The sequence below is a fragment of the Labrus bergylta genome, chromosome 5, assembly GCF_963930695.1.
Source record: "Labrus bergylta chromosome 5, fLabBer1.1, whole genome shotgun sequence".
Taxonomy (NCBI): domain Eukaryota; kingdom Metazoa; phylum Chordata; class Actinopteri; order Labriformes; family Labridae; genus Labrus; species Labrus bergylta.
In genome coordinates, this window is record NC_089199.1 from 10,594,084 (window position 1) to 10,614,771 (window position 20,688).

Here is a 20,688-nt window from a genome sequence, read left to right on the forward strand (position 1 = left end):
AAACTGAATGTTTGAGATTAAACCTGTTAGAGCCAGGAAGTTGGGAATTATTCACAGGCTATAACACAAAGTCATCTTCACCTTCAACAGACAGCATTTTAATGTACAGAGGCCAAAAGTAGCATGACTCAAAACAATAAAGTCACATGCAGTAAAAGATACACAAGGACAATTTAAATTATGAGTGGGGAAACTTGAGTTAAGTTTTAATAATATAAGTATATCATTTTATCGATCAATTTTCATTTGTATAGTGCCAATTCAAATCAAAAGTTATCTCATGAAGATGTACAGAAAGTGACATGCAGTAATACGATGTGAATTCCCTGGCAGGTTAAGCCTGTAGCAGCATAGGAGCTGGTACATACCTAAACCAGCTCTAACTATATACGATTCATCAAAGAAAAGGAAAGTTTTAAGGCTACTATTAAAAATACAGAGTGTGTATGCCTCCCTGACCCTGACTGGTAGATGATTCCAAAGAAGGGCCTGATAACTGAAAGTTCTACCTCCCGTAATATATTTGGGGGCGGCAGTAGCTCAGTCCGTAGGGACTTGGGTTGGGAACCGGAGGGTCGCCAGTCCCGGTGCGGACCAAATCTGGAAGTTGGTCTGGTAGCTGGAGAGGTGCAAGGGCACTTCCTGAGCACTGATCAAGGTGATCAGGTGATTGCCAACAGCGAACAGAAACAGTTAATGACTAACTGCAGAGTGAGGCTTTAGCAGCTACAGAGGAACCAAATACTTCCACCAGAAACCAGCAAAGACAGATCGAACAGATAGCAAATATTGGACTTACATTAACCAACTGGAGAACAACACAACTTCAGATTCATTGATTCAATGGCATCTCCAACCTGCAAGTTGACCATTAAAGCAAGGCACATAACACCCAACTGTTTTTTAACCATTACTGATTGGACTGCAAGTGCTTATATTTTGGGAACTACCGAGTCTTAAATGTGAACTGACATATAAGTGGCATAAAGGGTTTTAATTGTTAATAAAAGGACGATCTAGCAAAATTCTCAAATGTTGTCCTTTCAGTTTTCAGGTTTGGTAACTGGAATTCTTGCAAGCACAAAATATTTTCTTCTGTGTGAACTGATATCACTATTTACACTACACATAGAACATCTAGTAGACTGTTTCATTGTATAGTATGCCATGTTAACAGCAGATACTGTGCATTAATGCTACAGAAGTCACAAGCCAAGTAATTCACAACAAATTACACAATTGACATCTGTACACACCAGTATTTTACCCTCAAAGTGTTGTTTTATTTATTGAATATTAACCAAAATGCAGAATACATCATATTTGTTAGTAAATACACTCATAGCATTTTTTCGAATGAGAGTAAGCCATGAAAACAAAGAAACAACAAAATAAAAAACAAGGAGCTAAAATCAGGACAAGAACCGTGAAGTGTGAACCGTCTCCAAGGTTTGAAAACATCTAAATACATGAACAGATCTGGGGCCCGTTTCTGAAAGAAGGTTTTGTGTAAACTCTGAGTCAGTTAACCCTGAAATGAGGGAAACTCTGGGTATTCCGTTTCAGAAGAGGAGGTCACTCAAACCCGAGAAAGAGGGGTAACTCCAGCCCATTTCAGAGGGAGAGGCTACTTTACCTGAGTCAGTTACTATGGTAACTGAGTTTGTGACTGAGTCCGAGTTTCTCTCAGTCTTCTCCCTCTTCCAGAGCCAGAAACGCCATTTCATGTCCTCATTCTTTCATTCAGTGTGTTAGTGAAGAGTCACCGTTTGTCTGAATAAAAATCCAGGTTGTTTTAATATGATATGTTAGGATGGCAATAGCCTACTACAGTGTAAAACTAACTATTTTATCTTTAAGTTGGTATAAAGGGGCTGCATTACTCCGTAGGGAATTAGAGCCTATGCTACATTAACGTCGGGAAATGTTAATTTAATTCATGTTAATTTATAAACTAAACAGGATAAAGGTGAGAGGACATTTAGCCTGTGTGTGTGAATACAGCTTTATGTTGGGGATAAAGTTAATGCACATTCAAATAAACTCTGAATGAAGTTAACTATAAATCTATAGGAGCCTATTATGTTATTATATTTCATTTTGAGCTGTTTAAAAGTCGATTTTCTTCTGCTAGATTTATGAAAATAAATTGTGTAGGTTTAATAGCCTACCATTCCATCAGTTTTGACCTGCAATATTATAATTCTGATTAAATTAATAGACTTTACCTGCTGACGCGAGCAGCTGTTTTCTCTTACACCACTTTTCTCTCCTTTTCTTATGTGTTGTTGTGTTCTTAGCCTTCTTTCCAAACAAGAATTTAACACTTACATACAAGAAGGTCCTGACTCCGTCTTACAGCCTCCAGATTTCTTTATTCGTTATTATGTCACATGTAGTCTCTGGCCTCAGGGCGTCTGCTGTGCGCAATTACGGACATGTGGCACATCAGCATGTTATTTAAATCTCCAGACATACCGAATAGTTATGATCTAATGTTAATGTTCTGTATTCTTAAATATTTAATTTTTCAGAGGCTAAAAGTTGTATTTAGTATCTCTGAAAGTTGTTATGTCCTTTTGAAGTAACAGTTTTTAGTTTTTCTGTTTCAATTTGTCTCAGTGTTTTCTGCAGCGAGCTTCCTGCAGCCTCTCTTATCTTTAAAGTAAATTCATTAAACAAACATTAACTAATCAACTAAAACACACAACTAATGAAGTCATCTGACAGCTCGCGATGCTCAACATTATTTAAAAAGCGATGTAGTCAACAGAGATCGTTTGAGGTGGAGCGTAATATAAAATACACTTGAGATATCTTATCTAACAGTAAATCTGTGAACCTCTATCTATCCGTCCTAACAAGCACTGTTATAGGATGATCCAATTATTCTCCCACACAGACAGGTCATCTTAATACATTTCACTAATCCCACAATAAACATAATACAAAACCATATCCTCAACATCAATTACACAGTGGCCATAGACAAAAACAAATACATATCTCTGTGCGTACCTGATGTGCGGGGCCCAAACCTTCCCAGCAACACCCGCCAAGTACAACATCCGGTGACTTTGCTAAAAATGGAGGACAGGGCATAAGTACATGACTTCATAACCATTAAAGTAAAACTAAATTAAAACCACATTCAAAACTTGTCTCACCGATCGCAAGCTCCGCTACACACCAGAGACACTGACTTGGTGATCAGCCCCTGAAGTCACACCTGATGTGTCCGAACAGCGCGACCAAATGACGACTGGAAACACAATATTACTGGTATTAATACCTTCTCTTTATAAAACATTTTAAAAAACGAAGCATGTTTCCTTACCAATTTTCCCAGACGCAAACAAACAAAACAGCCGGCATGGATGAGGGTGTGCACCGTCCCTCTCCTTCCGCCTGGGAACCAAAACACCGCCTCTCTGTCCCTACTCCTTTATGCCCTCGAAAAGGAACGTCTCTGGTACCACCGGCTATATTTTTCTACGGGACTCACAGGTAGGTTATTTACACTTTTAAATGTCTCTTTGCGGATAAGAAGTCTATTTTGTTTAATGGACAAAATATTAATTAGACTATCTAGTCTTTATGAAACTCATTTTGCAGCACATTGTGCCCCGTTAATCTTTTTAGACATTTAAAAAACATTTTTGTTATACGTTTGAGATAAGTGATAGAAAATAAAAATATACGCTTGTGCGCAAAAAATGTTTTGTTTTTTTGTTTTGGTGGTCTGCTTTATTGATGTCCTTTAAAAAGTGTTTTAATTTATTTTAGATTTCATCACAAGGGTGTTACACATCCGGAAGAAATAAGTAGGCCTATAGCCTAAAGGAAGAAGTATCTTTTTAATATCTTAATATTTAAATAACAAAATCCTTAGTTTTCATTAGGCTAAGTAATTGCTAATACACTGGAATCTATCTTCATCTATCAGTTCTGATTCACTCTCGTTCTTCTTTCTTGTCACTTATTCTTGGAGCAGGAAGTGTCTAATTTATAGAATTCAATTGTTTCAACCTTTTTCAACATTATATAATATTTTTTGATGAACAAGCATATCATAAAAAAATCCAGATAAAAAAAAAATAGGATTGTTTTATTTATAAGAAATGTATATCCTTAACATTAAGTTTGTCTAAACAGTATGTCCCTGACCTTTGGGTGGTTTTCATGCTTTATACTTCCTTTTTGAAGCTTGTATCATTCTAGTCTATGATTGGACATTTAAGAAAGTCATGTTATTTTGATCACACGACATCACAACTTGTGTTAACTCTTAGTTTTATTGACTTTCATTTGTTGTAGGAAGACCTACACTCACCTGAGCTTAGGTGTCCCACATGTGGCTAATTTACCCTACATTTCATCCGTGTCATCTGACAAGCATGAAAGCCAGGGTATGGCCATGGGTGTGTTTCAAGGCTAATGGACAGAGAAATATAGTTTCTTGTTTTTAATTACTGCTATGAAAATGTTTTAGAAATGAAACTAGTATAAAACCGTCTCTCTTCTTAGGATAGCTGTTTGTGAAACTGCCTTCACTATCTTAGACATCAGACTCATCAGAGGTCTGGCTCCTGCGTTCTTCAACGATGGGGTATCATAACTTATTAACAACTCTTATTTTAACTGTTCTTGCTCATTTCCAATGTTTGGTTTAATTTGACGCAGACTGTCTTTCTACTTATTCCTCAGGTACTTCCAGAAGATGAAGTGTGTTTTGAAATGTGTGATCTGTTTCTCCACTGCGTTTTGTGTTCTCTACTTCATATCTCGGTGAGTACAAACACAAGCTTGTATTTAGTGTCACTTTGGTCAACACTAAGACTAAGAAATGGGACATCGTGGATCAAAGATCACAAGTTAAAGGGTGGAGTCTAGCTGCTGTAGTTACTTTGTTTAATATCAGGTTTGGGTGAGTCCTCTTCAACAACCCCGTATCTACCATACGGGCAACTCTGCGATGGGAGTGGGGGAAATAAATATGCATCAGATGACTAAAAAAATGATCCGTATTACTCCGGGATTTCTCCTGAATGAAGGCTGTCAACGTTGTGTACCCGCATACTTGTGCTCGTGCATGAACTGTACCGTGCCGAAGCACACCAGCTATATAGTTTAACCATGATATGAAAACAACCAGCCGCTAGACTCCTCTCTGCTCTGACTGCAGCTGGGACTGCTGCGCGAGGCTACTGTGAGACTGACTGACTGTGAGCAGTGTTGCCAACTCCTCAATGAGGAAAGTAGTTATTGGCTGTCCTAAAAGTCGCGAGAAGTCGCTAAATGAAGTCATCACCTAATTTGCCATTTTCCAAATATGAACTAAAACATTTTTCTGGTTTCATGCCTTTAATGCTTAGAACTACTTAACATAAATACATTTTGTCCTGTATTGTTAAATGTTAGAATATCAAATTTAATGAAAAGACTGTGCGAGTCCCCCATTCCACCAATGGGGGGATCAATAAAGTTTGTCTTTATATTTATCTCTTTATCTTCGTCAAATGCAGTGTTTTATTTTTGTGTGAAAGTGAAGAAACATTTACACGTAGCTCTGTAAGCCAGGGCGGGAACAGCAGCAGCTTTGTTGCAGTCTGGACGCAGAGTGGCTTAGGTCTCCTCTCTGCTCTGACTGCAGCTGGGTCTGCTGCAGGAGGCTAGACTGACAGCCAGTGAGTGCTTTTGGAAGGGGGAGCATGGGCGGTTCCAGGCAGGGGCCAACTGGGGCCAGTGCCCCCGTAACACTGAGCTTGGTCCCCCCTGTGGCCACCCCTCCAAAAGGAAGAGCCCCCCTAGAAACACATACTCAGTATTAGACTCAACAACCGGACTCACAATCTAGTATTAAATACTGTTACTGAAACAAATATGAGTCATGGTATTTAATGATATGCGCTATTATTTGGCATAATATTTATATATTTTTTAAAGAGACCATCTTGTCTTTTTTTGACCTGGGTTTAATGTTCCCCTCTGACAAAACAACTGGCCCCTGTTTGGCCCCCTCCGTAAAAGTGGTCTAGAACCGCCACTGAGGGGGAGGGGCTCACAGCAGCACCCGCTGCTCGTTGAGGACAGTAACTGCAGAGCAATATGTACTTTCACGTCAGTTTCTTACACCAAAAAAGTCTCCAATAACACCAGAAAAAGTCGGTAGATTTGTCGCTAGTAGCTGTTGGCATAAAAAGTCGCCAGATTTAGCGAGAAAGTCGCCATCTTTGCAACACTGGCTAGACAACGATGTCTTGCACGTGAGGTCAGAAAGCCTACAGAAGAAAACAATAACTAGTTAATTATGCACACTCGCCACCAACTGGACTGGGAGGTCTACTGCAGGTGCTTTATATGTGGTTGATGACAGCGCTGTGTGAGAGTTAGGAAGGAGTTGTGAACACCCGGTGATACTAATCCGTCAAAATGACAGACAGCCTTCCGATTTTTCAGTCATTGTTAAAAAAAAATTGTCAAAGGCGGAGAATATTCAGTTAACACGACTTTTGGTTAAGATGTATGAATGTGTGTTAGAGTATAGGAGGGCGCTGCTGAACGAGCATATCTGTGCTCAGCGACAGGCTAGCGAACCAATTATGTGTAATTAAAGGTTTAAAAAAAAAAAATTGTATCGTGAGGGGTACATGAGCTTCAGTGCCCAGGGGCCCCTGGGGGTACTAAGCCGGCTTTGCTCTTCAAAGTTATTTTTATTGAATTTTGGATAATTACACACATTAACACAAACAGATCCCACCCCCATACATCCCCCACCCCTTGCTGTCACTCACGTATAAAGACTCTTTCACTCTTGCCATATTCTGTTGACAGCTAAGATGAAAGACTAATTGTTGAGGCACTTGGTGAAAAATAAATAAAATAAACATAAATATACACAAATAAGTATTAATAATAATAATAGTCTGATGTATAGATAAGGTGGAATAAAAAAAGAAAATTTAAAAAAAGCCAGAAGCAGCATGACCAGGTCAGAAAATAGAATGTGTCAAGGGTCAAGGCAAAGCAAATTCACTATTTATTCCTGTACATGTGTGGAAGGTTTGCCAAAGAATGTCAGGAACGATCTCCAGATTTCATTGAATTTCTTCTCAGAACCACGCAGTGTGCATCTGATTTTCTCAAGTTTCCGGTTAATAAGTACATCCCTTATCCAATGAGAAATTGAAGGTGGGGCAGTATCCTTCCACTTCAGGAGTATCAGGCGGCGAGCCAAGAGGGTGGTAAAAGCTAACTCTTTTCCCCCGATTGGTAGCTGCGTCCCCTCAGGAACTACTCCAAAACGAGACATAAGGGGGTCCGGGTCAATTCTAAGAGCCAGAATTGTAGAGAGGGCTTCGAAAATAGCTTTCTAGAACACCTCTAAGTTAGGGCATAACCAAAACATGTGGATTAGTGTTGCATCCACAGTCTTACATCTGTCACATGTAGGATTTATTTGTGGATACATTCTAGCTAATTTGGATTTAGAAAGGTGTGCACGGTGTGTGGCACCCTGGGTATTTTAGTAGCTAAGACTATGCCTGTGATTATTGGTTATCAGTTATATTATTACATTCGTGCCCCCCACTATTATTTTTCTGGTTAAATGTCATTAAGATGACTTGTGTGACTAGGAGAGATTCACCTGCTTAGGCTGTAATACCTGCAGGAAAATATTTATTGTGGCCAGTAGGTGTCAGTAGAAGCATTGAATGTCAACAACTGGCGCTGTTCCCTGTGTATTGCAGGAAGTAAGCACAGTTGTATCGCATCAGACGGTCTGCAAAGCAGCACTATATGCCGATTCTCATACAAGACTGTCTTTCTGTTGTGTTTGCAGGTGAGATATAAGTGCACAAGCAGCGAAAACATTTAGTTTAAGTACATCTTCATGTGTTTAGTAATGTTTGCATGTTAGAAATGTTGTGTATGTCAAATAACATGAAAGCTAACTAGCGCTAGCATCGGTAGCCTCCTTCAACACGTGAAGTGCGCTAGCTATGTTAAGCAGGCATGACTGTATTCGTACACAGGTTTAATGTTTATAAGATACCATATAACTGCTCCCAAAGTTTCTTCATCTGGTACAGATAAGCCACGCTCCAACTGATGTTTGACCAATATTTATTCTTTTCCTTTTGTCAGCAAACACCGTGAAAAACTAAAATGAAGTAAATAAAGACACAAGCATTTATGAGCACGGATGACTATACAAAAGCTAAACAAAATGTCCTTTACAAATAAAAATACAATTACATACCGTGTGCGCCTTCTAACCAGAAATGTTTAGGCTTTGCAGTCTTTTAAAGTTCTTCACAGATGCGTCTCCTTCATCTGTAGCGTCTGGCAGCACGTTTTTATTGCTCCAATTAAACATGTGAACACTGCATGCTGAACACTCAGCGCAATACACAATTAGACCAGTAGGTGTCAGTAACAGAGCATAGAATCTGAACACATTTCAAAATAAAACCTTTTCTCTGTAATTACAACAAATCCTGTTCAAAGAAATATAATGTTCTGCGACAGCTACACTGCCACCAAAATTACAAAGATTTATATTCATCATATGTCCCAACCAAACATTTAAATCAAGTAATTTTCGAATTAACAATCAATCTTCAAGTCATTAGAGCTTCAATGACATTAATAATATTGACTCTCAACCCAACAAACTATACTCCTTTTTGTATTTATTTTGTCTAATTTTAGTAGTATTTCACTTGTAGTTTAGGATTTATCCTCAGCTAGAACCACTAGTTTTTGAACTGGACGTTCAAGAAAAGAAAGTGGCTTCAAGCGTTCACCTTTCTTTCCTAAATCTCTCTTTCCTATTTGGATTTTAACCTTTCACACAAGACCATCATCATCTTCACTTGTCTCAACTACTCTGGCTAGTTTCCACTCATTTCTTGGAGTATTGTCATCTTTAACAATCACTACATCCCCAACTCGTACATTTCTTTTGGGCGCATGCCACTGTTGTCTTAGGCATATGTTGGTCAAGTATTCCTTGCGCCACCTGCTCCAGAATTGTTCTGTCAGATATTGCACCCTCCGCCATCTTTTCCTGGCGTACAAATCTTCTCTGACAAAATTGCCAGGAGGCGGCAGGGGAAGAGATTTCTTCATCGTGAGTAAATGATTAGGCGTCAGAGGCTCAACACTTTTGGGGTCACTGATTGTATTTGTGGTTAGTGGGCGATTGTTCACAATCGACATGGCTTCATAGAAGAATGTTCTCAGTGAAGAGTCATCTAGCCTTCCTATGACTTGTGCCAGGACAGACCTCATTACACTCCTGACTGTCCGGATCTGGCGTTCCCAAACACCACCCCTGTGGCTTGCTTCAGGAACATTCATTAGGAAGTCGAATTGGTTTTGAGCCAGATAGGTGGAAATCCTCTCTTTGTCTAGCTTCAATAGACTTTTCTCCAACTCATTGCCTCTTTGCCCCGACAAAATTCGTACCTTGGTCAGATCGAATCTGTCTTACTGCTCCTCTGATTGCTATAAAGCATCTCAAAGCATTTATGAATGCATCAGTAGTGAGATCCTCTAACATTTCAATGTGAATGGCTCTGGAGCTTAAACACGTGAACAACAGGCCATATCGCTTACATTCTTTCTGACCATGTTTTGTATAGAAGGGGCCGAAACAGTCAAGTCCAGTGTATGAGAAAGGGGGTGAAGGATCTACTGGCACCTATTATCCAATATCTGCTGGCCCTGAGTTCGTTCAATGTTTGGCCTCGGCCTTGATGTTGTGTTTTCTTGTGATAATGATCAAGTATTAGTTGTGTGATAATGCCTTCCTTAGGAAGTATTACTGGATGTTTCAGCTCAAAAGATGCAGAAGACTTTCTCAACCGCCCTCCAACCCTAAGCAAGTTATTAACGAGGATGGGATCAAGTTGGAACATCTTACGAGTTTTTGGTAGTTTAGCTGATTTTTGAGTAAACCATTTCAGCTCCTCTTCAAAGTCTTCTCTTTGTGCTGCCTGGATGAGTGCAAAAGCTGCCAATGTTCTCTCTTCCACACTAATGGGCCCTGACTTGTCCCTCTTTGCCAGTCTTTTTATCCTTGCGACAACATTGAGGGTTGTATTCCAGTCAGAAAATCTTGAGAACCTTGCAAGAAAGCTGTCATTTTCAAGAGCATTTGTCTTCAGAACCTTTACCTCTGGATCACCAACGAGAAGTTCTGGAGAATGTTGAATCTTGACAATTTCCCGTTCCCATAAAAACTTCGGTCCAGTGAGCCAGTTTGAGTCAACCAAGTCTGCCACCTTGAGACCCCTAGACGCATGGTCTGCTGGATTTTGATCTGTTTCAATGTAGAACCATTGTCTTGGATCTGTAGTGTCTCTTATTTTCTGGACGCAATTGGCAACAAAAACATGAAAGCGCCGAGCTTCATTTTTAATGTACCCGAGCACCACCTGTGAATCTGTCCAGAAAAACTCTTCATCTATCTTCAGCTCAAGCTCTGTTCTGAGGAAGTTGCTTACTCCAGCAGAAACTGCAGCTGCAGTGAGCTCAAGGCGTGGGATGGTGACAATGTTTGTGGGGGCCACTCGGGCCTCACCCATGACCAGTGCACAATGTATTTGTTCGTCGGCAACAATCCTGATATATGAACATTGTCCATAACCACTGCTGCTTGCATCAGAAAAATGATGTAGCTCCATCTTTTGGATTGTACCGTGATTCTCAGGAATGAGACATCTTGGTATTTGAATTTTTTGAAGATTTTTCAGGTCACAGAGCCATGTTTCCCATTTGGTCTTGAGTGCAGGGGGAACAGGCTCGTCCAATCCAACACCACGCTTGCACATTTCTTGCAGCACTTGTTTTCCGTACAAGATGTAGGGAGAGAGAAATCCTAGTGGATCATACACACTTGCCACTGTTGCTAGGATTCCTCGTCGTGTGGCTGGCTTTTCTTTGAGGACGACGCTGAATGAGAACACATCAGCATCTAGAGTCCACTTTACTCCAAGTACACTCTGCATTGGAACCTCATTGTAGCTGAGATTTACATCTTTCCTGTCACTCTTTCCGTCTCTGGAATGGCATCCAGGACCTCTCTGTTGTTGCACACAAATTTGTGTAAGCGCAGTTTTTCATTGACCAGCTGTTTTGCATGGTCAACTGAATCCACGCTGATGAGCCCATCATCCACATAGAAATGTTTGCGAATGAAGCTGGCTGCCAAAGGGTAGTCTTTTTCATATTCACTGGCGAGATGTTTCATGCCATAGTTGGCACATCCTGGAGAAGATGCCGCTCCAAAAATATGCACCCGCATGCGATATTCCTTGGGCTCAGTGTCTGTGTTCCCATCTTTCCACCACAGGAACCTTATGAAATCACGATCTTCTTGGCTAACATGGAAGCGGTGGAACATTTTCTCCACATCGCACATGATTGCGATTTGACCTTGGCGAAATCTACACAACACTCCAGCCAGAGCATTGGTCAAATCCGGTCCTGTCAGTAGGTGGTCGTTAAGAGAGGTGCCTTCAAATCTGGCAGAGCAGTCAAAGACAACTCTAATTTTCTCTGGCTTCCTTGGGTGGTACACTCCATGGTGAGGAATGTACCATGTATTACCCTCCTGTATAACGTACCGGTTCCAGCGGGTTGTTGCCCAGTCAGGAAGTTTCAGTAATAATTTCTGATTTTCCTCACAATCATCTAAAACCCTGAGACCTTGCACATGGGGAATGGCATTCTTACATGAGATGAGGAAATCACTGAACTCTCTTAATTTAAGAGATTCTTTTGGTCCAATCTTTGGCCAGCTGCTCAGTTTTCCCCGGAAAGCTCTTTGAACTACAAAGGGGTGGCCATAGCGTTTGTTCAGAGCATCCCAAGCCTGTGCATACGCTTCCTCATCACTCCGATAAAATGTTCCTTCTAACACACAAAGTGCTTCTCCACTTATGTATTTTTTCAAATAGAACAACTTATGTGCTGGATCTGTACAACTTGTCTCAATTAGAGCCTTAAAGCAGGTGCTCCACTCTGTGAATATGAGAGGGTCTCCTGTAAACATAAACGGCTCTGGTGCTGGAAGTCTAGTCATTGCCAGGGATTCTTTCAATGCTTGGACTAGCGAGGCTTCGCTTTCCTTTTGCTCTAGTTTCCTGTCAGAGTAGTGAGGAACTGGAAAACTCTGGGGAATCTGGTTTGATTTAACTTTAGAGCAAGGAAGGGCTGTTGAGCTTTGGGGAACTTGGGTGCATGGAGCGCTGTTGTGCTGCATTGGAAACTGACTTACAAACAAAGTACTTTTTACTTCAATATCTCTTATTTCAGCATTCAATTTTGAATATGCATTGTTGGTTCACAGAAATAGTTATTTGTGAAGACAAAACTATACATTTAATATTTGCTGTCAAGCGTTTGTTATGTTTGGAGACTGATAGCAAAGTTATATTGTTTAGTCAGTCATTTGTAGCTGTTCCCTGTGTATTGCAGGAAGTAAGCACAGTTGTATCGCAAAGCAGCACTATATGCCGATTCTCATACAAGACTGTCTTTCTGTTGTGTTTGCAGTTACGAATGCTGTGAATAAAAACACCTTTCTTATGGAACCCACATTGTAATAATACAATAATTCAGTGTGCGTAACAGATGCACCACTTAAAACTGGAGCAAAGAATGTCGGACGCACATTCTACAATTCACTTAGCAGACGCTTTTATCCAAAGCAACGTACATCAGAGAGTAAATACAACACAAGCAAGGATCTAGAAAAAAAGGTAACAATGTCAGTAAGAGCAAACGATCAGCTTTGAGTCTGATTGGACACGCAGGTGCTGACAGGCATTGCACAGAGGCAAAGCACAACATTGACGGCAGTTCTTGAGAGCTCTAATCAGTATAGAAATCATCTTATAAGTCGTCCTTATCAAACAAAAACCATCGTCACTACCATCATCATCATCCATTATATCGAGACCATCATCATTAAGTTAGTAGGTATTCATTAAAGAGCTGGGTCTTTAGTTTTTTCTTAAAGGTGCAGAAGGACTCTGCAGATCGAATGGAGTATGGAATTTCATTCCACCACCGGTGGGCAACAGAGGAGAAGAGTCTAGTCAGCGTCTTAGGACCCTTTTGTGAAGGTTGGATCAGACGCCTTTCATTTGCAGAGCGTAGTGGGCGGGAGGGAGTGTAGACCTGATGAGAGAGTTAAAGTATGGAGGAGTCGTTTTTGACGCTGTTTTGTAAGCGAGCAGCAGAGTTCTAAATTTGATCCGAGCAGTAACTGGGAGCCAGTGTAAGGAGATGAACAGCGGAGTGACGTGCTCGTTTAGGAAGGTTGAAGACCAGTCATGCTGTTGCATTTTGTATCATCTGCAGGGGTTTGATAGTGCATGTAGAAAGACCTGCCAGTAGAGAGTTGCAATAATCAATGTGTGATATCACAAGAGCCTGTACCAGGAGCTATGTAGTATGTTCTGACAGGTAAGGTCTGATCTTCCTGATGTTATACAGGGCAAATCGACATGACCGGGCAATCGAGGCTACTTGAACCTTAAAAGTTAGCTGGTCATCAATCATGACACCTAGGTTCCGGGCAGACTTTGTGGGCATGAGTTTGGTTGTTCCAAGCTGGATATTGATCTGTGGTTGCATAGAGGACTGGCTGGGATAACAAGGAGCTCAGTCTTTGAAAGATTGAGTTGAAGGTGGCGTTCATTCATCCATTTAGAGATATCAGCAAGGCATGACGAGATTCTTGCTGAGACTGAGACCACATCGTCTGGCGGGAATGACAGGAAGAGCTGGGTATCGTCAGCATAGCAGTGGTATGAGAAAGCCATGAGAGCGGATTATTGAACCAAGTGAGCTTGTGTATATGGAGAAGAGAATGGGACCAAGCACTGACCTTTGAGGTACCCCTGTGGATAAACTGTGCGCTTTGGACACTTCTCCCTTCCACGACACTCTAAAGGATCGCCCAGAGAGGTAGGACACGAACCAGCAGAGGGCAGATCCTGAGATGCCAAGTTCAGAGAGCGTGGATAGGAATGTTTTGCCAAATCCAAACCTTGCCAGAGTTTCAAATAGGTAGTTCCACTCTACTCTATCAAAGGCCTTCTCTGCATCCATGCAGAGAAGACATTCTGAGAAACCCTGACAGGGAGAATACATAATGTTGAACAACCGTTGGATATTGAAGAAGGAGTGTCTTTGTTTGATGAGCGTCTTTGTTTGACCTGTCTGGTCTGTAGATATTACACTGGGAAAAACATCATCCAGGCGACAAGCCAAAACCTTAGCTTTTGTTTTGTAATCGGTATTTAACAGGGAGATAGGCCTATAAGATCCACAATCTAATGGGTCTTTGTTCTTTTTTGCCAATAATGTTATAGATGCTTGGTTTAGAGTAGATGGGAGAACTCCTAATCCCAGCGAATCTGAAAACATGGCTGACAGGATAGGGGTTAACTGTGTAGAGAATGTGGCATAAAATTCACTCTGCAAGCCATCTGGGCCTGGTGATTTCCCAGTTCGAAGAGATTTAATGGCTTCCATGATTAATTGTTGTGTGATTGGCTTGTCAAGATCAGAAACCTCTGGGGATCAGGGGAAAGGGGTGGAATATTTAGGCCCCTAAAAAAGTCCTGCATGGCATCAGGGTTAGGAGAGCTAGAAGTGTACAATTTGAAATAGTAATCCTTAGAAAATATTAATTTCTTGTTGGTTTGTAGTAATGGGTTTGGGTGAGTCCTGATTACACTAGGATATAATTGTGGGCAGCAAGAAGCGTGACTAGTGTAGGAATCCTGCAGTGAAACCAACTTTAAAGCTGATTGGCTAACTCAAGTTTGACCACATTATTCCAAACTATGATTGGCTACCTGTCCAGTCCAGAGAAGGTCCTTAGGTCAGATCAGCCTTCTGTTTGCAAGCCTGTATTATGTGTATTAGTAAAAGACTGCATAAACCTCAGAGGCAGTGATAAAAAGTAGTTATGGTGTCATTCTTTATTGTGGTGATTATCCATTAATATTTAAATGTTGACACAATGAATTAACAAACTGGGTTATTTTTGCAGAGGTAGTTAAATTGGAAACCAGCATTGTGGCCAAAAATGAAAAAAATATTATAAGTAAATCTATTTTCTATATTTAGACTTTTTCCAGTCTTAAAACCGATGGAAAAATGCCATTTAGCAAGTGCAAAGATGCTGACTCTGGACAACAGCGTGGATGAAAGCCTCAACCTCGGGTAAGGCCTCTTAGATCTTTTCTTCAACTAGCATGTGATCACAGTTGTGTTTCGCCACGCAAACCAGTAGTGCCATCATTTCAATTCACATCTTAACACCAGCATGCTGAGAAGCAGACATATCACAAGACAAGTGGGCACTGAATAACTACAGGAAGTCTGTTGTGTATGTGTGCTGCTGTCTGAAAACTCTTGAAAAATAGATTTTGAACTCAAGTTTCTTCCCTGGTTAAATAAAGTTCATGATATGTGTGTGTTCTGATGATTGGTGTTAGTGCCACTTGTTTGCAATCTTGAGTTCAATGACTGAACCAGCAAGTAAAATACACATTATGTTGCTACTTAACAATGTGAATCAGAATTAGACAAACTTGCTAGAACAGTAATTGTAATGGTTAGTTATTGAATATCATTGGGACAGTGCACACATAGGTGTTGTGCAGCCCTGGCTGTGCCCGTTAAGCTTAGTAGAACGACAGCAGTCCTTTAATTCATCACTTAGTTTGTTGAAGTTTGCAGACGACACCACCGTCATCGGTCTCATCGGGGATGAGTCGGCTTACAGACAGGAGGAAAGAGCTAGCCTTTTGATGTGATCAGAACCATCTGGAGCTGAACCCGCACATGCACTGCTCTGTGTATTTACAGACCATTTGAACACATTAACAGCTTTGGTGTTATTACATTATATACCAAAAACATTGCCGAATAAATTGTGTAGATGAGACTGCAATTTGTTTGATTCTGCTTCATAAGCAACTGGAAGACATACAATTGAACATACTTAAACTAATAACTTTTACAGTTAAAAGTTGTGTTCATTTTTACAATACATTTTACAGATGTACATCACAAAGTGCTTAACAAGCGTTTTATGACATGGCATGTTTCAAGGTGCAAGGGTGCCTCTTTTCCTCATCCGTATATCCGGTACCTGTTGAGCTGAGCTACATGTCAGCAAATAAAGGCTTGAAAAGGTGTATTGAACAAAGAGTATTGTTTGAGCTAGTTTATTTTTTATTTTTAAACGTTAAAGACGCACTGATTAGAGAATCACTAAAAATGTCTCAAACAGAATCACATCCTTGCCAACTAAATTACATTTTAATGAAACATTCTTTCTGTGTTTAAGCGCCAGACTTGATGTGCAAACATGCACACCATGGAGGGCTCCCATCATCTGGGATGGGATGTTTAACTCTGAGATTTGGGACCAGAGGCACCAGACAGAAGGAGCCTCTGTGGCTTTAACAGTGTTTGCAGTTGGCAGGTTTGTTAACATATAAAAAACACATCCTGCTCTGCCGACTAACATGTATTTAGTGCATTCATATTCAACTGCTGTAGTTACTTAGATTAAAAAACAAACAAACAACTCATCTTTTTATCTCTTATTCTGCCAAAGGTACCTGGATGCTTACCTCTGGGACTTCCTGAACTCGTCGGAGCATTACTTTATGTTGGGTTTGCCTGTCATATATTATGTATTTACGGACATGCCACAAAAGGTTCCTGACATCAAGCTTCCTCATCTGCGAACCATGAGAATCATCAACGTGAAGAGGCACTCCAGGTGGCAGGACATCTCAATGATGCGAATGAAGACGATAGCAGACACCATTGAGTCCGATATCCGCCACCACTCTACTCACGTTTTCTGCTTTGATGTGGATCAGGTGTTCACAGGGAGATTTGGCTCAGAGGCTCTGGGAGATTCCGTGGCACTCCTCCATGCCTACTTTTACCACCTTCCAAAAGAGAGGTTTACTTATGACCGTAACCCCAAGTCCAAGGCGTACATGGAAACCGGGGATTTCTACTATCACGCTGCTGTATTTGGAGGCTCGTGGAAGAGTGTAAAGGCATTGACTGAGGCATGCTATCAGAGCATCATGGAGGATAAAAAAAATAATGTGGAGGCTCTTTGGCACGATGAGAGCCATCTCAACAAGTACCTATGGCTTCACAAACCCAGCAGGGTGCTCTCTCCAGAGTACGGCTGGGACCCTAGTATTGGCTACATGAATGACATACAAGTCACTCGACTACTGTGGGCACCAAAACAATACGAGAAACTGCGTGTTCCCTAATGTGTTGTTGGAGTGAAGAACAATATCACCTGCTATTCGTAATGGAATACTATATCCAGTGAAGTGGGATATATAGTGTTTACATTTTTCCCATATCCCAGCTGACATTCAATCATTCCCAGAAAATGTTTATCAAGCTTATAATACTTCCAATTGTTTCTGCCCCTGCCAGTAACAAGTCCACTAGAACAGGGGTTGTCAGACTTTTTTAGACCATGGACCCCTTTCAGGGGAGTCATTTTTCCAAGGACCCCCGCATTATCGTAACATTGATAAGCATATATTAATACTATGTATTAATGTACTATGTAGGTACTTTGCAATGATAGAATTAGGCTACATTTATACTTTCTAAGTAATTCATTTTATAAACTTTGAGAAAATGAACATTGCAAGATTGACATAGTCTTAATTTTAATCCAGAAATGTTGTCATGTATTCTAAAACTGACTTTCAGTAAGTGATTTAACTTTAAAGATGAATTATTTGCTCTTTATTCAAATCAATGGTAGGAATCTCTGAACAAACCACATAATTTATTTAACAGTGTCTCAAAACACACATTAAGCCTTATCAAAGAAGATTTCAATTTAAATATTTACATTACTCATATTTTTATGTCATACAATTCACAAATATTCCACGGGACCCCCTCTTTGAGAATCAAGATTTACTTTAGTGATCCCTGCAAGGGAAAATTTCTTTTTTTACACTCTGTAAGTCATGCTATACACACACAGGCTGGAATATACTCATGCACATGGGAATGTGCTATTGGAGAGATGCCAGAGTGAGGGAGCTCCAGCTACCAGATTTGGTCCACACTGGGACTTGAACCGGCAACCCTCCGGTTCCCAGCCCAAATCCCTACAGACTGAGCTACTGCCTGCTGGGGATTGTTAATTTGTTTAATATAACCATCGTGATTTTGATATATTTAAATTGTGAACTTGTGTTCTTTAGTACCTTAAAGTCTGTTCATTTTATGAAGAGTTGAGTTGTTAACTGACTGTCTGAATGTAAATGTATTTGTTTATCCCACTCCAGTCCTTCCTTATCTGAGCTACTGCCAGCTGGGAACTTTCAATTTGTTTAAAATTTCCATTGTGATTGTTAAGAAAGATGTCTAAACAGAACATAGGCCTTCTACGTAAGAGAGAAATGTTGTTATTGACCCTGAACTTGATCCAAGTTCAGGGTCTATTCCAATCCATTTAGATAGACAAAGGTCTGAACAGGAGGGCGACCTGGTTCTTATTTGATCTGCTCGTCTGAAAGTAATGATTTTTCCGAATGAAGCCACACCTTAAGCCATAGTATCTTTCAAGGCTTGCTTTTGCATTTGATTTTCTTTTCTATGACGCAGGTTATTCCATGCACATGCTGCTTTCCTTTATTGTAAATGTACATAATGTGTAAATTCATGTCACAGTAACCAAGTTAACCGGAATGTGCTAGAAAGGGGCCTACACATCTTCTTGCATTTGAAGTGGTTTTAGGTAATCTTACAAAGATAAATTATTGCTTTTTACAGATTTTTGTAAATATATTTAAATTGTGAACTTGTGTTCTTTAGTACCTTGAAAGTATCATATTTACTGAAGGATAGTGACATGTTATTTATTTAAATTAAAGGTGTAGCACGACTCGTCTTCAGCCTGCCCTGCTTTGTTCACCCCACATTTCCAGCTATCTTGACTTCATCAGGGAGGTTCTTAAAGCTGGCGTGTTTGTTCTGTTATAAACACTCCATCCTGATAAAGCCCAGACAGCAGACATGCTATGTGCACTCTAAAAGTAAAGTAATAATCTACATGCCACCTGTTCATAGTCTTAACCTCGACTAAAAGTTCAGGCCGTACCTTTAGATCACTCAGAACTCATGTTAACTTCCTTCCTGTCATAACTGCTATCTAGACACTTCCTCTTTTTCTCAGAGAAGTGAAGCAGGATGTAACGATTTCATGTTAAATTGTCTCTTTGTAAAGATAATAGAATGAGCCAAGTGAGCACTTGTGATTAGTTTGAATAATTAATTAAAAGTACTCATTGAAATGTGTGTTTTAATGTGTTTTTTTTTTTTTGTTTGACACTTTGAGATCTGTAAAAGTGCAGTAGAAGCCAGTGGTTTTCATTCAGTTTAAATTGACTGAATAGAATAGAAGGATCCTTCACTCTTGAAACGGGACTTTGCAATTAACTCATGTGGTGAACTTATTATACTGTCATTGATTTTGCCACTGAACAGAGTTCAGAGTTTGTTTCCTTTGCTGCTTTTTTGATTCATTGTTTATTTGCTGTTTGCTTCTTTCTTATGCTCTTCATTTTATCGCGTCTGAATTTGCAACTTTGAATGTATTTAACAATTCAAATAATGGCCTGGAACTGTTCTACATATAAATATATACAAATAGTATAAATTGTGTTCTTCAAAGGGATATTTTTGGCATCTTTTCTTTCTTCTTATTAAATGTAAGACAAAAATGTATTTAAAAAAACATGGCTGTGGTATTTATTTAAAACGAGAAAGTTGCTTTTTTTGTTTTTTTTTAAATGTTGCCAGTACAGACTTCAGAGACGCGAGTAAAGCAGCAATACTTGATGATTAGGTTTGGTTGGTCTTGCTTACTGTAGGGTTTCAGTTGCTCAACAACTGGTCTTCTTTGAGGCATTATGAAATGCCTCAAACATTTGAAATAGTCAGTTTAGCACCTGGACCCTGTTACTACGGAGCCATGCTGTCTTTTTTGTTGCAATTTTGTGTTTATTGGGCAATCCAAACATAGTTCATTTATCCGAACATAGTTCATTTTTTACATCATTATTATTATTTTTTTTTTATAATGTTATACAAAACAATAATAGAATGCAGAAGAAGAAAACAAAATGGTTATAATTATATCTTAATTTGCCCAATTTCTTTTGTAATAGAGAAAAAAACAAAAACAAAAAACAAGCAACCCATATAAAAAAACCCACACACACACCCAAAACAAAACATAACAAAACAAAAAAGTGACACACACATCACCTATGACATAACCATGATTTAATTTCAGTTTTTGCAACCACAATAGTGTTTCTATACAACCCCTACTCAGTATATATTTTAATAAATTAAGATATCACCACATTCTCCCTTGCCAACCTGTATCTAAACATCCTCCATCACTTGTTGCCATGGAAACCATCTGTCAAGGAATTTAGCATTTTGCAGTCCTATTTTAAAAGTTATTTTCCATTATGTAAATTCCTTTGACAACTAATTTCCAAGACTTGTGGGTTGGGGGGTCTCTCTTAAGCCATTTCATTGTTATTGCCATTTTGGCTGCTGCGAGAAGTACAT

The 20,688-nt window shown here is 39.8% G+C and overlaps 1 protein-coding gene and 1 long non-coding RNA gene across 4 annotated transcripts; one reads left to right on the plus strand and one right to left on the minus strand.

The window, feature by feature from the left end:
* Positions 1–76: 76 nt before the first annotated feature.
* On the minus strand, positions 77–3,446 carry LOC109980566 (uncharacterized). The gene is made up of 3 exons (XR_002277839.3): positions 3,338–3,446; positions 3,168–3,262; positions 77–3,080 (listed from the first exon to the last, which is right to left on the minus strand). It is a non-coding gene; the product is annotated as an uncharacterized lncRNA (long non-coding RNA).
* On the plus strand, positions 3,184–19,830 carry LOC109980564 (alpha-1,3-galactosyltransferase 2). 3 transcript variants are annotated; one of them, XM_020628946.2, is made up of 6 exons: positions 3,424–3,507; positions 4,528–4,609; positions 4,708–4,788; positions 15,157–15,252; positions 16,385–16,522; positions 16,658–19,830. In XM_020628946.2, the coding sequence occupies exons 2-6, from the start codon at positions 4,605–4,607 to the stop codon at positions 17,340–17,342; spliced, it is 1,005 nt and encodes a 334-aa protein (XP_020484602.2). In that variant the 5' UTR covers positions 3,424–3,507; positions 4,528–4,604; the 3' UTR covers positions 17,343–19,830. The 3 variants fall into 3 exon arrangements, with proteins under 3 accessions (XP_065810799.1, XP_065810800.1, XP_020484602.2); XM_065954727.1 differs by lacking the exon at positions 4,528–4,609 and having other exon boundaries at positions 3,184–3,507; XM_065954728.1 differs by lacking the exons at positions 4,528–4,609; positions 15,157–15,252 and having other exon boundaries at positions 3,184–3,507.
* The last annotated feature ends 858 nt before the right edge of the window (positions 19,831–20,688 follow it).

Bases quoted from the DNA above. Each gene is read 5' to 3' on its own strand.
- LOC109980564 (XM_065954727.1), top strand. From the start codon at position 3,326: ATGTTTCCTTACCAATTTTCCCAGACGCAAACAAACAAAACAGCCGGC. The intron at 4,789-15,156 runs GTGAGTACAAAC...TTCTATATTTAG, and splicing joins GTTCTCTACTTCATATCTCG to ACTTTTTCCAGTCTTAAAAC. The intron at 15,253-16,384 runs GTAAGGCCTCTT...TCTGTGTTTAAG, and splicing joins GATGAAAGCCTCAACCTCGG to CGCCAGACTTGATGTGCAAA.